This window comes from Vicugna pacos, chromosome 26 (genome assembly GCF_048564905.1).
Source record: "Vicugna pacos chromosome 26, VicPac4, whole genome shotgun sequence".
Lineage (NCBI taxonomy): Eukaryota > Metazoa > Chordata > Mammalia > Artiodactyla > Camelidae > Vicugna > Vicugna pacos.
In genome coordinates, this window is record NC_133012.1 from 26,058,632 (window position 1) to 26,073,032 (window position 14,401).

The 14,401-nt window shown below is 44.0% G+C and overlaps 1 protein-coding gene across 9 annotated transcripts in view; it reads right to left on the reverse strand.

Annotated features, from left to right (window-relative positions):
• Positions 1–14,401, reverse strand: part of MCPH1 (microcephalin 1) — a 185,880-nt gene that overhangs the window by 111,585 nt on the left and 59,894 nt on the right. For all 9 annotated transcript variants that reach the window (XM_072950540.1, XM_072950537.1, XM_072950535.1 and 6 more), the window contains one exon: positions 341–418. In XM_072950540.1, the coding sequence (XP_072806641.1) occupies positions 341–418 (78 nt within the window). The remainder of the gene's footprint in view (positions 1–340; positions 419–14,401) is intronic.

Consider the following 14,401-nt stretch of genomic DNA (forward strand, 5'->3'; position numbering starts at 1 on the left):
ATCTCTGTTAACAGTCACCGCGTTACTTTTGAAGCAGTAAGCAAGATATAATACTACCTTCTCCAGAATCCAGTCTTTTTTCATTTCCATTTTTCTCAATCCTGAGGACTTTAATGGTTAAGTTTTTTGAGACTACAGTCCTCACAACTTTTTGACTCACATTCTCACATTTGTTCTTACAAATACATAGACAAAATGTGTTGAGCTGCAAATATGTCTTTTTAGTTATGGTCATAATTGCTCTTGATTTAATAAAAAACTTAAGCCAGTATCTATGCTAATAATAACTTCCTGAGAATATCAGACTGTATTTACCATCATAAAATAACATTTGACTTACAGGAGCTGCAGGGAAGCAGTTAGACAGTTCGAACGGTTCCTCGGAAATCCAATGGCCAAATTCCAAAGACCACAGTACCTATAAGTGACATAAGAAGCAGAAAATGTTTTACAGATTTATTAGGCTCTTAGTGGACAATAAACCAGTTTGAAGACACAGCAAAACCAAAATGAAAGAAAGGAAAACCCAGCAGTTGACTACACCATTGATCTGAAGCAGGTGTGCACTGAACACCAGAATGCCATCAGACTCTTCGGACTGCATAAATACTACATTTTGGAAGAGTAAAATGTCTCACAAACAAGCTTTCATCATCATCATTATTATAAGAACCTGCACATTTTTAGATCATCAAAATAATGTTTTCATTTTTAATTCAACCATACTTGAGATTCTGCAGTCATCTCTACCATATGATCAAACTCCCTAAAAATCTGTATGCTTCTACTTCCCAGAATTTACAACTAAAATAATCAAACTGAATTATGTAACTCACACTTACCTTTTCATCCGCAATTTCCTTTCCTACATTCAGTGAATGTACTCTTTTTTTCTAGGGTTGCTACATAAACCTTAAGGGGCTTTTGCTGAATTACTAGGAATGAGGTCTAGGTCTTCTTTTTTTGGTAGTTTGTAAAGTTAAGAACCATCTATGAGATTTAAGTCTGAAATGTTTCCTTTTTAATATATTAAACCTAGTACTTATCCAACATGAGACAGCAATTTTTTGTTTCTAAGAAAAAGTGAGCATGATAGTAGAATAAAGACAAGAACAGAATAGAGAATCTGATCATTCTCAGCAGTGGCCTGGATCTTACTTTCAACACCTGCAGTTACTTACTCAACAACTATTTCTTTCTGCTCACTCTCCGTTCACCTGTGAACAACTTACTGAGAGCCCACCATGAGTAAGATCCCAAGCTGGGTCCTGGAAGCCCACGCCTGAACCTAGAAGGGACATGATGGCAAACCACAGATGCTGGCTTCTCCAGAGTGGTGCTGTGCGAGTCCACGGGAGAAAGCAAACTAACTCAGGCTAGGAGGACCAAGAAAGGGTCCACGGGGGCTATAAACTGAGTAGAAGTTCAGCGGGCAAAGAGGGAGGCAGCCGGAAGGGGAGAGGGTGCTCCAGCTCAGGGAGAATACCATGAGCCCAGACAGGTTAAAGGAGGTTCTTCTCTGGGCTGCAGTGGAGGGAGCTCCGGAAGAAGTGGTAAGAGGACAGGGCTGGCCGGCTCCAGATGGTAGCAACGAAATGACAATAACCCTGTTTTTGTCCCTGTGTGCTCAGGGCATCCGTGCGTAGCAGAGCTGTTGGGGAGGAGAATCAGGAGACAAGCCAGGAAAGACAGGAGCAACAGCTCCATGGGTGCTGGGCCCAAGATGATATAATGAGAATGCAGTACAACACGAGAAATCTGTCTCCATCAGACAGAGACAGAAAGCAGAGGGCTGGGTTCTCAGGGACCCTGTTCAACCTTCAGTTAGATCTGTGTGTACATGAGCATTTTGTCATCAAAGTCTGCTTTCGTCTCTGCCTAACTTTTACTGCCCAACCGACATTGCAAAAAAGAAAAGAAAAAAACGATTTATCTTAAGTTCAATGAAAGAAGGTATTAGAAAATTGGTAACTGGTAACTTTACACTGAAATGTTTGTCTATGGCTCTTTACGGGTGGTTAAAATAGCCCATTTAAGTCACACAGTGTTTGCCTTACTCTTATCAGTCAACGCACATTATCAATTACAGAGGCACACTAGTTCCCTACGAACTCATATGGTTAGCCCAGGAAATAAAACGCGGGACGTTTCCACATCAGGTTCATTTCAGACACGAGGCATGCCAAAGAACAGCAACAGCGAGAAACACAGCGTAGCCGTGAGAGAGCCCAGGGAACCAGGCTGAAAAGTGCCTGCGGCATCTGAGGTCAAATGCAATCCGCATTAAAATGTCAACTGAAGTCAAACAATCTCTCAGAGAAAACGTATGTTCCCTGCATTTGTCCCTTTCAAAATGTCACGAAAATAAAGCCGCAAGGCATCTACAGTAGCATTTTGGTAAATGGGTTAATAAATTTAATTTACGTAGGCATCCCAGGAATGAACACTGTACAGAGATAGCAGAAAACACTCCTTTGATTATAACAAAATCGAGTCAGAAAGAGTGTAAATTTTTTCATCAGCCAAACTTATCTTTACCTTAGTAGAGTGTTCAAAATAGGGAAAATCTACTCTGCAAGACGGCAGTTAAAGCAGTAAGTGAATTTAAAAATAAACAGTTAACCCGACCTATTTCTCATAATATATACGACAAGGAAGAAAATAACTGAGAAGCTATATAAAGCAAGGAACGGGGCTGCATGAACACAGAGGATCAAATCCCTTGTGTACAGCCCGTAAATGAGGGCTGAGTCATCTCAGTACCAGTGCGAATATGATACTTCTGACATTTTAAAACTGTCACTCATAAAGCTTGAACCCTGTCGATGAATTTAAATAGGGCCCATTTTCTTGCCTTATTACGAGACTGATAACTAGTGAGACCACTTTCCCTAATGTAGGACTGACTACACAACTAATTCCAGACTGGGCAAAACCCAAATGTTTCTCTCTCACTTTACCCACCTAACCATTCTCCTTGAACAAGGTGAGGGGTGTAGCTGCAGTGAACCCAAGCCAGAAAATGGTGCTGGGATCAGATGCAAGTCAAGGGCAGCATCACACACAAGGAAGAGAATGAGGCCAACTAGGGGTGAACACAGCAAAATGAGCACTGTGTGTCCTCACCATCTCCCAATACACAGCTGAAATGACAGAACTAAGAGGAATGGGGAGAGAGGCCAGGGCAGATAAAATATGATGATATTCTGAAAGCTGCAAAGCAGACGGAGAAATGGTAACTGACTCAGAAGGGCAAGGAAAGCTTAAACATAAGTGTCTAAAGAGGGAGTCAGTAGGAAGTGTCCAGTTCCCTGCACAGATTACCAGCATAGCAGACAAACAGGTGCTACTAGTAACCTCTGAAAATGCAGAACAGGGTGTAGAGAAAGCTCCTACCCCACCCTCCTGCCCACCCTCCCCTGCAACAAGACCAAAGTGCAACCAGACGGGCTCCTCTGGGAGCAGTGGGAGATGTACTGGGTAAAACCTCTCCAGCACCACCCTTCCCCCAGGACCCAAGCACAGGACCCCATGGCAGGACACGGCCCCTTCTATTTGGTGGGCGCGGATCAGTCCAGGGGGAAAATGACATGCTGATACTGACGCTCAGACTTCCCTCAATCAAGCACCTCCATCATGTCAGATTATCTATGTGCATCACTCAGGCAAACAGGATTTCAATCAGCTTTTCAGTCATTATTAAACATGACTTTATACCCATTTGATAAAAGAATGAAAACAGAGACCAAAACAAACAAAAAGGGGACTCCTGGGATCCGAGTGATGGGAAGTCCCAGGAAAACAGCTGCTCTGTAGACCCAGGGAGAGCCAGCCTCATGGGAGCATCATAGCACAGGGGTTTGTGGGGCGTCTCCAAGAAAAATAAATGGGATTGGAAGATTATACAGTGTGAAGCTTTGGAGAGGAATTACAATGCCTTTAGAATTTCCTGCAGTGAGTTAGTGATGGATACACAGAAAACTAAGCCATGAAAATAACTGTCAATGATTCGCTCAGGAAAAACAAACAAGAATTGCTGGAAATGAAATAGAATTGTAGTACTTTACGCGGCTCTACTCAAGCAGCATCCACTCGGACCCCCAAGCGTGTGTAGGTGTAAGTGTGCACGTGTTTATATGCATATACAATATGCTAAACAAAAATCAGAATCTTACTGGGTAAATGAGGAGGGGGCGTGTATGGAGTCGTGAAAGCTATAGTCATATTTTAATCTTCCATAGAAGGAAGCCTACAGACAATGTCTAAAAGGGAAAAACCCAACAACAATGGCAGAAGCATTTTATTTAGAAATACATAAATAAAATATCAGACGGGTATTTTTAGGAGTGAGACTCCAGTCCGGGGAACAACATGGTAGGGACTGCCGTTTTCTACTAGAGGCCTCATAAATTATACTTGATTCTGAAAACATTTTATTTGGGGTAATTTTATGCTTACAAAAGGATTGCCAAAACAGTACAGAGAGTTCCCATTTACCCATCACCTAGATTCCTCTATTGTGTGATCTCCAGCTTCCCTCTTCTCTTCCAAAAGGGCTCTGCAACTAGGACTGGCCTGTCAGTTATCTCCGAAAACATCTGGCTGGGCCTCTCGCTGGAACTTAGCTGACTCTATAGATCAAAATGCGGAGAACCGATAGCCTAAAAATTAGGAGTGTCCCACTTCATGAGCATAGTATCTCTCTCCTTTCATTTAGGTCTTTTAAAATTTTCTTCAGAATTTTGTACTTCTCAGCATCCTGCAAATATTCTGTCAGATTTAAAGTTAAACATTTCAACTTCTGGGGCTGCTAATATAAACAACATTAAAAAAAAATTAGAATGCCAGGTGTTTGTTGCCAGTACACAGAAATACAACTAAATTTTGTATATTAACCTTGTATGCTTAAACTTGCTGGACTCAACTTACTACTGGTTGAAGGAGCTTTTCTGTAGACCTGTTGATGTTTTCTATGTAGACAATCATTATCTTATGTGAACAGTTTAATTTCTTCCTTTCCCAGTCTATATGTGTATTTTTTTTCCTGCCTGATTGCACTGGCTAGAACTTCCGATACAATGTAGAAGAGGAGCAGTGAGAGTGTTAAAGCTGCTTGGACAACTTTGTGAGGCAGATAAATTTGGTTTATTATAATAGCATAGACCCAACCTGTTCTGCATATAAACTAATGTATCTGTGTAAAGCACAAGATTTCTTTAAGTAAAAAAAGTGTCTGTCGTTATTCAGTACTGATACTAGCTAGTTCGCACGAGCTTTTATTATAAGATTCTTCAACATTATTCTTCAAACAATAATTAGAAAATTCTGAGGGATCAAAAGAACTATAGCTCAGGATCAATAAATGCCACTTTCTGAACCAGAATGAATCAAATTAATTTTCCTTAACATTCACCTTAGTTTCTTAATATTTTCTTAATTGCCTAAGAAATTTTCTTCAGCAGTCTTAAAAAATTGTGATCATCCACAGAGTATTTAATAAGCAAAAGCACTAGTTTTTAGTATCCTTAATTTTTGACTTCCCCAAAAAAGTCAAAGAGCAGGAAAACAAGTTATTCCCATGTAAGCGATGAGAGGAGGCAACCCGTGAGACGGTTATTAGGTTGCATTTGAAAAACTGAATGAGCCCAGGTGATAATGATTCGCTTCTCGTGTTAATATGTTGATAATTACACTGCAATAGGAGGCTGGTTTAACACACTTGAGAGTATCACTGATCGTGTTGAAAACACTAATTAACATTCACCATGTCTCTCAGTCATTGTAATATTGATTATTCCAAGTTTTAAATAGCCAGACTAACCACTGTTTTGGGACCTGTCTCCAGAGCATACCACCTACCGTATATAACTACTAAATTCAGCTGCAGTCTGGTACCAAGGATACATGCGAGATCATAGCAGCTAAACGGGAAAAAAGTCGGGGGGGGGGTTCTTTGTGGGAAAAGTCAACAATATTCTTTGCATACAAAAGACTTCATGTTGTATAAAACATCAGCTGAGTAATTAAAATTCAAATCTTATGGTTAGAAACTCGGACCACAGATTTAACCCATGGGAATCTCACTAATTTCAAACAGTTCAAAAGGATCCAGTCTTCTCTACTGTAATCACTGAAAAGAGACTGGGCTTGACTTCATTACTCCCCGTCTCACCCTCCTTCCCTGGACCAGTTGTGGTAAAAAGAAACTTGGTCGTAAGACCCTGTGGAGGTGTGGAAACACAGACTCAGCATTTCCAGATTTCTTCTTTTCTATCCAAGAGTAACAAAAATGGTAATTATTAATTTTTTTTGCTATTTTAAGCTAGCAAAATTATAAAAATAAAATTATAAATATTTTTCTCATCGGAATTTATAGATTCTTTACCGCAGTTAGGAGAGTAATTGGTTTTCTCAAGCAACAAAACCTTAAGAAAATTTGCTGCAGACCCCAGGCGACGGAGTTAAACCAACATCCATCTCTATAGCTTTGTGACAAGAGGCTAGTTAGTTATCTTTTTGTCACAAAAGAATATTATACATCATTATATTTTATGAACCCATCTGTGTGTAGTTAATGAAATAATCGTGGTGATAAAGTTATTTCTAGGTTAAGCTTCAGGAGGAAAAAATGGGGGCTACCAATATCATAATTTTTAATAACAATATAATAGTGTGCTTATGTCCCAAACACTTTGGAGCCAGAAAACAGAGGAGGTCTAGTCTTCCAGAAAGCCCAACTTGAGCTGCCAAAGTCTAAAGGCAACAATATTTGTTCCAAAATAAGTATTTCCAACACATCTCAACTCCATCATTTAAAAAATACAAACCTATTCAGTAGTCTGCCTCAGTGAGGCAATTTTCCACATGTGGTTTTTTTAAAATTGAGGTGAAACGCACATAATACACAATTAAGCATTTTAAAGGGTGCAGCTCGGCGGCATTCAGCTTGTCCGCAATGTTGTGCAACCACCTCCTCTTTCTAGTTTCGAAACTTCTGAATCAGCCCAGGAATACACCCAGAGCCCACTAAGCAGTGACGACCCCTCCTCTGCGCCCGCCGCTGGGCACCGCGGTCGGCTCTCTGCGGACTTTCCCGTTCCAGATGCAGTGGATGAAAGGAATCCTGCAGGATGGGACCTTTTGACTTCTTTCACCTGGCATCACGTTTTCAAGGTGCACAGAAGTTATGAACTGAATGAAGACCAGTGAGAGGTGCCCCAAATGCTTGCTGAATGATAACAGTGCTTCATATTTACTGAGTGCTCACTGGACTCTTACTGCCCTAGCGTCACCCAGTTGGTAAGTGGCAAAGTTTGCATCAAAAGTCACTCTCTTATCCATTGGTCCTTTAAAAACACACAAGGGGGTGTTGCAGTCACAGAAAGAATATATCCAAATTTAAGGGGGCAAAAGATAAAGATCTTCTCTAGGCTATCTCTGGAAGTAGATGCCAGAAAGCAGATGGGCTCTCAATCGAGGAAAAGCTGAATTCAAAGTCAAAATCCACCATTTTCAAGCACTGTGACTGTGAGCAATTAATTAAAGCTATTCAAGTCTCAATTTCCACGAGGGCTGGTGCACTGACGAGCTGAGAGAGTATGTTAAGTCCCGTGGCGGGACAGCACCACATCACTGACAGTTCTGCGTGACTAACATCGTCTGGAAGCATGGCCACCTCGGCCCTGAAACGTGCCAGCTGGGCGCTGGCTCCCCCCACATGGTCCCGGGACCGGCGGCCCACACATCACCTGGGAGCTGAGAGCAGAGGAAGGAGCTTGGGATCCAGACGCCCCGAGTCACAATCTGCATTTTACTAAGATCCCCCAGTGATTCATGTTATTAAGGTTTAAAAAGCACTGCTCCAGCTGTCTCAAAAAAAAGTCTGGCGGGTTGGGGGCAGGAAACCAAAAACTTAACACAACCTATTTAACCAAGACAGAGAAAATAAGCAATAAAGTACTAAAAATAAGTAGTTAAGAATTCTTTTCCCTTTTTAAGAGATATTAACGGACAGAGACTAAATACCAGATGGCAAGAAGAGAAAGAAGCTACATGTTGATGTATGTTTGAATATCCCTACAGAACATTCAGCTGTAGTGTTTGCAAACATTCAAGCTAGATTTATTCTGCTTATATTTCACCCAATCTTTTCTAGCCTGCAAAAATGAAAATGGATTGTTCTTGGATTTTAGAGCTTAACTGCTCACGATGAGCCACTTTTTACATATTGCTAAACAGAGATCAGGGTGACCCAGCATTTCATCAGCGGACTTAAATGTGAAGTCCAAACATCATTATAAATAACACAAGCTCTGCTTTTCTTATCAAAATGAAAACAAAGAAATAAATATAACACATTCCAATGTAACTACAATAAATAGCAGAAACAGCACTTCGCCATACGAAAACAAAGCAGAACTTATTATTATCCCCACAGATAATAAACCAAATATTATGGCTACTAAGAGTAACCACTGTTTTCTGTTCTTTCCATGAATCTGAGTTATAAAGTTTTTTTTTTTCTTAGATGAGCATCAGGTCATCTTATTTTCATGAATTTTAACAGGAAGCGCATGAACTACGTGGGCACTTTTGCCACGTCTAACGCTGGACAATAGTTTCATAGGACCCTCTCAGCCCATCAGAGGCAAGAAGACATTCCAAGATTTTTAAAAGAAATAACAATTATTAGTCATCCATCTGATCACTCATCCATCCCACCAGTCAGTGCTGTGGCCCACGTTCCATCTGGAGCCCCGGGCCCCCTAGGTACAGGCAGGCTCAGCCTCTGCCCTCAAGGAACCTGCAGTCGCCGAACACCCAGCATCACCTAGAAAGGTGCTGTTTTCACGTCTCACAGTCTTTGCTCTGCCCTCGTCCCTCGTGCCAAGAGGGTACGGCCATCTTGACATGAGTGTTACTACGAAAAATGCTGTTTACAATTTAGCAGTTGAAATAAATGTTCTACTTCATAAAGTGTCCATGGAATACTAAAAATGCCCAAAGGGAAAAAAAGGGGCCTGTGCATGACACTAAGGCTTGTGTTCCAGTCTTTCTTGTTTTGCTGCTGTCCAGCAAACTCAAATCAAAAAGAGTTCCAGGAAACAAAGTTCGGTGGAGTGCTTCTCTGCTCACTGAGGGGCCCTCCCCGATGCTGTCTGACACGGCAGGAAGCGGGTGGCCCGCTGAGGGAGCCAGGGAGGACTGTGCTCAGGACAAAAGCACTTGGTCTGCTCAGCTTCACGAGAGCCACAACCAGAGACCACACAACCAGCTGCATTTATGTGTCAAGGCTAACGTTCTAAGCCTGTGAACTCCCTGGGAACCATCACTGTTTGCTAAATTATGACGTTATGGAGAACTTTAATATTCAAGCACAGGATATTTGTTCTTTCAGCAGAACAAGGATCAGTTCAAAAGAACTAAGAAATAGATCTATGGTGTATCCAAGGCAAGCTGAAACTTCAGCTGACAAAATCACTTTTAGCCACGTATTTCTTATTATCTGCTAAAGAGCCTGAAAGGTTTCCTGCAGAGAACCTCCCAGAGCAATGAATTTTAGGAGAAATACAGCGTGTAGCAAAGTGTTGTCAATTATAATTTTGAAAAATGTACGACAGGTTTTTTTTTAAATCCAGTATTTCTTACATCAGCTCTCTTCAAAATCTAATATTCCCACTAAAGCCCCATCACAGAGGGTGCCTGTGCAGACCTGAATAGAGTTCAAGTATGATGCTGCTTGGCAGTCTATTCTAACTCAGGAATGGAGCTTAGAAACAGAAAAGAACAGACAATGTCCCCAAGGTCACCAACTGATGTCTAAATGGTGGACAGCTGGACACAGTTTTTGAAAATTTCCAGAGAATGAAATCAAGGTTGCGTCTTCTGATGATAACCTGAAACCAAGATACTCTGTGCTACTGTTTAAACAAGAACTGCTTCATTGGGATGTCAGAAACAGAAGCAAAAGTTTAGGAAACTCAACAGAAAGTTGCAAAGTGGAAATAATAAAGATGTACCTTTAGGAACAGCTGGTCTTTTTTTTCTAAAAATGAGCTTGGAATTTGTGAATCAATTCCACCTGGACTATCGAGGTCTTGGAATTCTCAATCATAAAGCCAGGAAGAGATCATTTGAGGTTTAAGAAAGTAGAGAGCTGGCAGCTCACCTCAGTTGCCCAAGTTAAACAAAACAAAACAGAAACAGTGAGACCCCCCAAGGGCCGTATTTAGAAAAGGGCGGGCAGCCAGATGCACGGAACCAAGCGGAGTCACTTCATTTGCGCACCTGTGGTTTCTGTATTTACACTGTTTGCCAAATAGAGGAACTTCTGCTTTAACGTCCATAACTTTCACCTAGTTTTTTTCTGCCAAGCCAACAGATTCAGGTGCTTCACCAGACCACCCCGAACCCATCAGAGCAAAACCAAACTGTCAAGCCCCAGGAACGCTGTCTCTCAGTTGGCCCCGCTGAGCTGTATTTCACGTTGCCGCTGGCCAGACACCCAGAGTAGAGACAGCTCGACACACTCAGTCTCTGCTTCCTCACTATAACCTCTTCCACCCCCTCATCATTCAACTTCATGTTTTCAGGTCTCTGACCACATCCACCTGGTCAAACCCAAATGTCATCTCTCTGTCCTCAACCTGTTCACCTCCAAGTCTCCTCCTGGGACTGCGCCTCTTCGGCTGAGCGTCCACTCTCCGGCTGGTCTACCTCTGTCACTACCTGGCTCTACTTGGTTTCGCCTGCCTGCTTCTGTTTCCTCTCCCCAACTTCTAATGGCCTGCACAGCCCAGGGCTTGGGCCTAAACTCACTCCCCAGGGACCAAGGCTTTAAATACCACCTGTGCATTAATGGCTCCCAAATGGGTATTTACAGTCCAAACCTTTGCCTTGAATAAACAAATAAATACTGAATTATAGAAAATGCAATTTGATATTTATTTTGTAATTTAATGTGATATCTCTAGGTGAATGTGAATGTTTGAGAAATTTCAAACCCAGTAGGTATAAATCCGAGTTGTGTATTGTTCCCCAAACCCTGCCAACGTTTTTCTCCCCCAGGATCCCGTATCTTGGTGAATGGCACCACTGTTACCCTCCAGGATTCTCAATCATTTCCAGGTGCTCCAGCACAGAATTTAGACGGGAGGCGCCTTGACTTCTCCGCTTCCACATATCACGTTACCAAACCCCATTAGCGTCTTCCTATAAAGCACACCGACCTGCCCTCTTCTCTCTCCCGACCTCCCGCGGTTCCAGTCACGGCCAGTATCACTTCTCACCCAGATGACTGTAACTGCGTCCTTCAGGTCTGCCTCTGCTCCTTCCTCCCTGCAATCCATTCTTTACACAGAACCAGAGAGAAACGCCAGCCCCCCTCGGGTTAAAACACTCCCAGGGTCCTGACTGTGACTGTCTGAGCCACGCTCTGGTCTGGACAGGCTCCTCCTTCGGATTCAAAGAGCCTCTGGGCTTTCTCTCCTGCGTCTCAGCTTCAAGACCCGTGCCCTGGCTCTTCCACGTCAGGTGTGCCGAAGAGATTCTGCTCAGCACCGTCACACAGCAGAAGAACCAGTCATCACTGTCAAGTTACGAATTCCAGAATGACGGTGGGCCTCACTGACAGCAGTCAACCGCTGCGTTCCAGGTGACTCCACAGCCCCCACCCTGGACACAACTTGCCTTCCTCCAACTCTACCAGTCACTGTGAGGGGGCAGTCAGTCCTGCTCACGAATCTCTGCAAATGCTGTCACGAAGGGCGACACCCAAGCCCTGGATCTTCCGGGTGAATCACTTTCCCTATCTGTCCTCAGTCACGAGACTGCCGAGCCGGGCAGGCGCGGCGGCCCTGGGGTGGAGAAAGCGCACCTGGGGCGTGGCCAGGATGAGCGGCCAGATGGCAGGGGCGGGGCCGGTCCAAACTGAGGCCGCAGGAGAGGCTGCGGGAAGGGGCTCGGGCAGGCGGGCCAGAGAGATGTTCTGCGGGCTGCACGTGGCCCAGGGCCGAAGCTGCCGTTCTCCTCACGAGTCTCCCACCAGGCGCACCTGCAGATGCCGGAGGGGAACCCCTTTACCGAGGCTGTTTCAAAGATTCACATCCAAGTCTGAGGAGCTATTTTTCCCGGGTGTCTCCATCACCAAACAGAATAATATTCTCCATCTCTCCAGGTCCTTGAGACAGTCAGATGTGAAACTGCTTTTTAAAGTAGAAGACTTTACCAGGGGTAATCCGCGGCAGAGTAGAAAGGACTTTGGAATCGAGCCAGTGAAGGGCCCAATCCCCAAGCTGGAGACCTCAGTCAGCTTGGTGTTATCGGCGCCCAGCACGCAGCTGCAGCCAAAGACTGTTTGCTAGAGAACTTAAAACCCTGGTGACAAGTGTGGGAGATGAAGTACATTCTGTCTAAAAATTATTCAGAGTTAATGCGCCAACTTCAGGTTCAAAAAAGAGAGAGAGAGAGGGGGAGAATGTTCTCAACAGTTCCATAGTCTCGGAAAGGCCGGAGTCCCAGCGAGAATCCCGGATCCCAGGCTGGCGCCTCCTCGGCTTGTGACTCCAGGAGAGTGACTGAGCAGTCCTCTAAGTGAGACGAGGGGCACGGACCACGTTCCACTCTAATTCTGACGTTCGATTCTGTGCTCTCGCCAATAACATACACCTTATCAAACTGGTGTCTCTCCGAGTCCAGCGTGAGAAAGCCAAAGCTGACCCGCGCTGCTCCAAGGAAAGGGACCCACTGCGATACCACTTTGATTTATGAAACACTTGATTATAAGATGCTTTTCCGTTCTTCTGAGAGTTAACCGCCTTGTAATTTGGCCAAAGAACTGAGTTAGCTTCTATGTCCTGTATTTGCATTTAGAACGGATTTAGCTTTAAAACCCTGTATCAAGCCTTATTCAAAAGCAGTCAGAACCAATGTTGTTTCACCTGAATGCAGGCTGAGCCGCTCCTCACTCCTCTGCACATCTTTGGGGGAGGGGGGCGGAAGGGAGGAGAGGTGGTAGGGTCACCTCTGCCCCTGGACGGAGGTGGTATGTCGGCGGCGGAGGTAAGTCAGGAAGCGTGTGGGAAACTCCGCGCAAAGCGTGTGACAAGGCGGAACAAGAACTCCAGGGGCACCACACGTGAACAAAGTATTACAAGACTTCAGTCTAAACGGACCCTTCGGTCAAATCGATCTGTTTTTCTGTTGTGCTACTTCCTGTCTCCCGTGAACAGGACACAGTCCTCGGCTTCTGTGTTTCTGACAGGCAGTTCAGTCACGAAGCAGGAAAAACATAAGCTGTTCCCTTTGCTGAAAACAGCACAGTTAACAAGGGAAGTAGGAAATGCTGTAAATAAGGAGGGATTGCCGACACCGTTTAAAAAAAAAGATTAAAAAATTCAGACTGAATTTTGTTATACGATCACCATAATTTTTTTGATGTGACTAACCGGGCTGCATACAACCATCTAATTTTGAGGAGCTGCTGGAACTCTCCTTTACAAAAAATTTCCAGAGAATACCACACAAACCCTGAAATAAAAACATTCTCAGCGATGTTTTTCTTGGAGGCGAGTGTACAGTGTTCGCCAAAAGGAATATTTTAAGAATCCCCCAAATTGCACTGGGGACAAGGAAGAAGGGGGCGGACCACAGGGAGAGAGTCATGCCTGCTACACAAAGACACTGCGAGCCTTCAAGAGAAAACGCAGCCTGTGGAGCTGCGGTGTCGTGCGCAACTTGCGGGTGGGTGTTAACCTGCGTCTTAAGCTTTAGGAACGGCCCGGAGTGGCTTCACAGAAGACAGGGGCAACTCTGCTCCCTCAAAAGGTTATCACCTTTGCTCGACTGAATTTCTTCAGAAAATCAGAGGCGGCCATTCAGGAAGAAGCAGTTATCTTCATCTAAGACGCAGGTGGACAGGGAAAGGGATTCAGTTCGTTTTTGCACTTTTTTTCCTTAGGGCAATCATCTGTTCACATCTATGAACATGACACCCCCTCGAGGGGAAACGTGTGTGTCATCACAGTTACGTGAACAGGCATTTTTCTTTAAGCCACAGTCTACCCGGTGCTTTTCGATTTCCTGGGAGTTGGCGTGAGTGCGGTGTCTGGGCATCACGGATAAGCTGTTTCATAGTGAGACACAAATTCCAAAACTCTTACTCAAAATCTGAGAGCGATCACTTGCAGTGATAACAGTCTGATGGTTTTGGAGAAATTTAAATTATACGAAAATCAGCAGTATGGCGGCTTTAAGAGAAGCGGTGTTTCAAATACACTGAAATCCTCCAAAGGAGGGGCATCTTCTCAGGTCCGTTAAGGGCAGATGCAGACACCCCTCCTGTGGCCCACCCAGACATGCCCGTCCCGCCCCCTCTCACGCTCTCCTTCCGCACGAAGGGGCC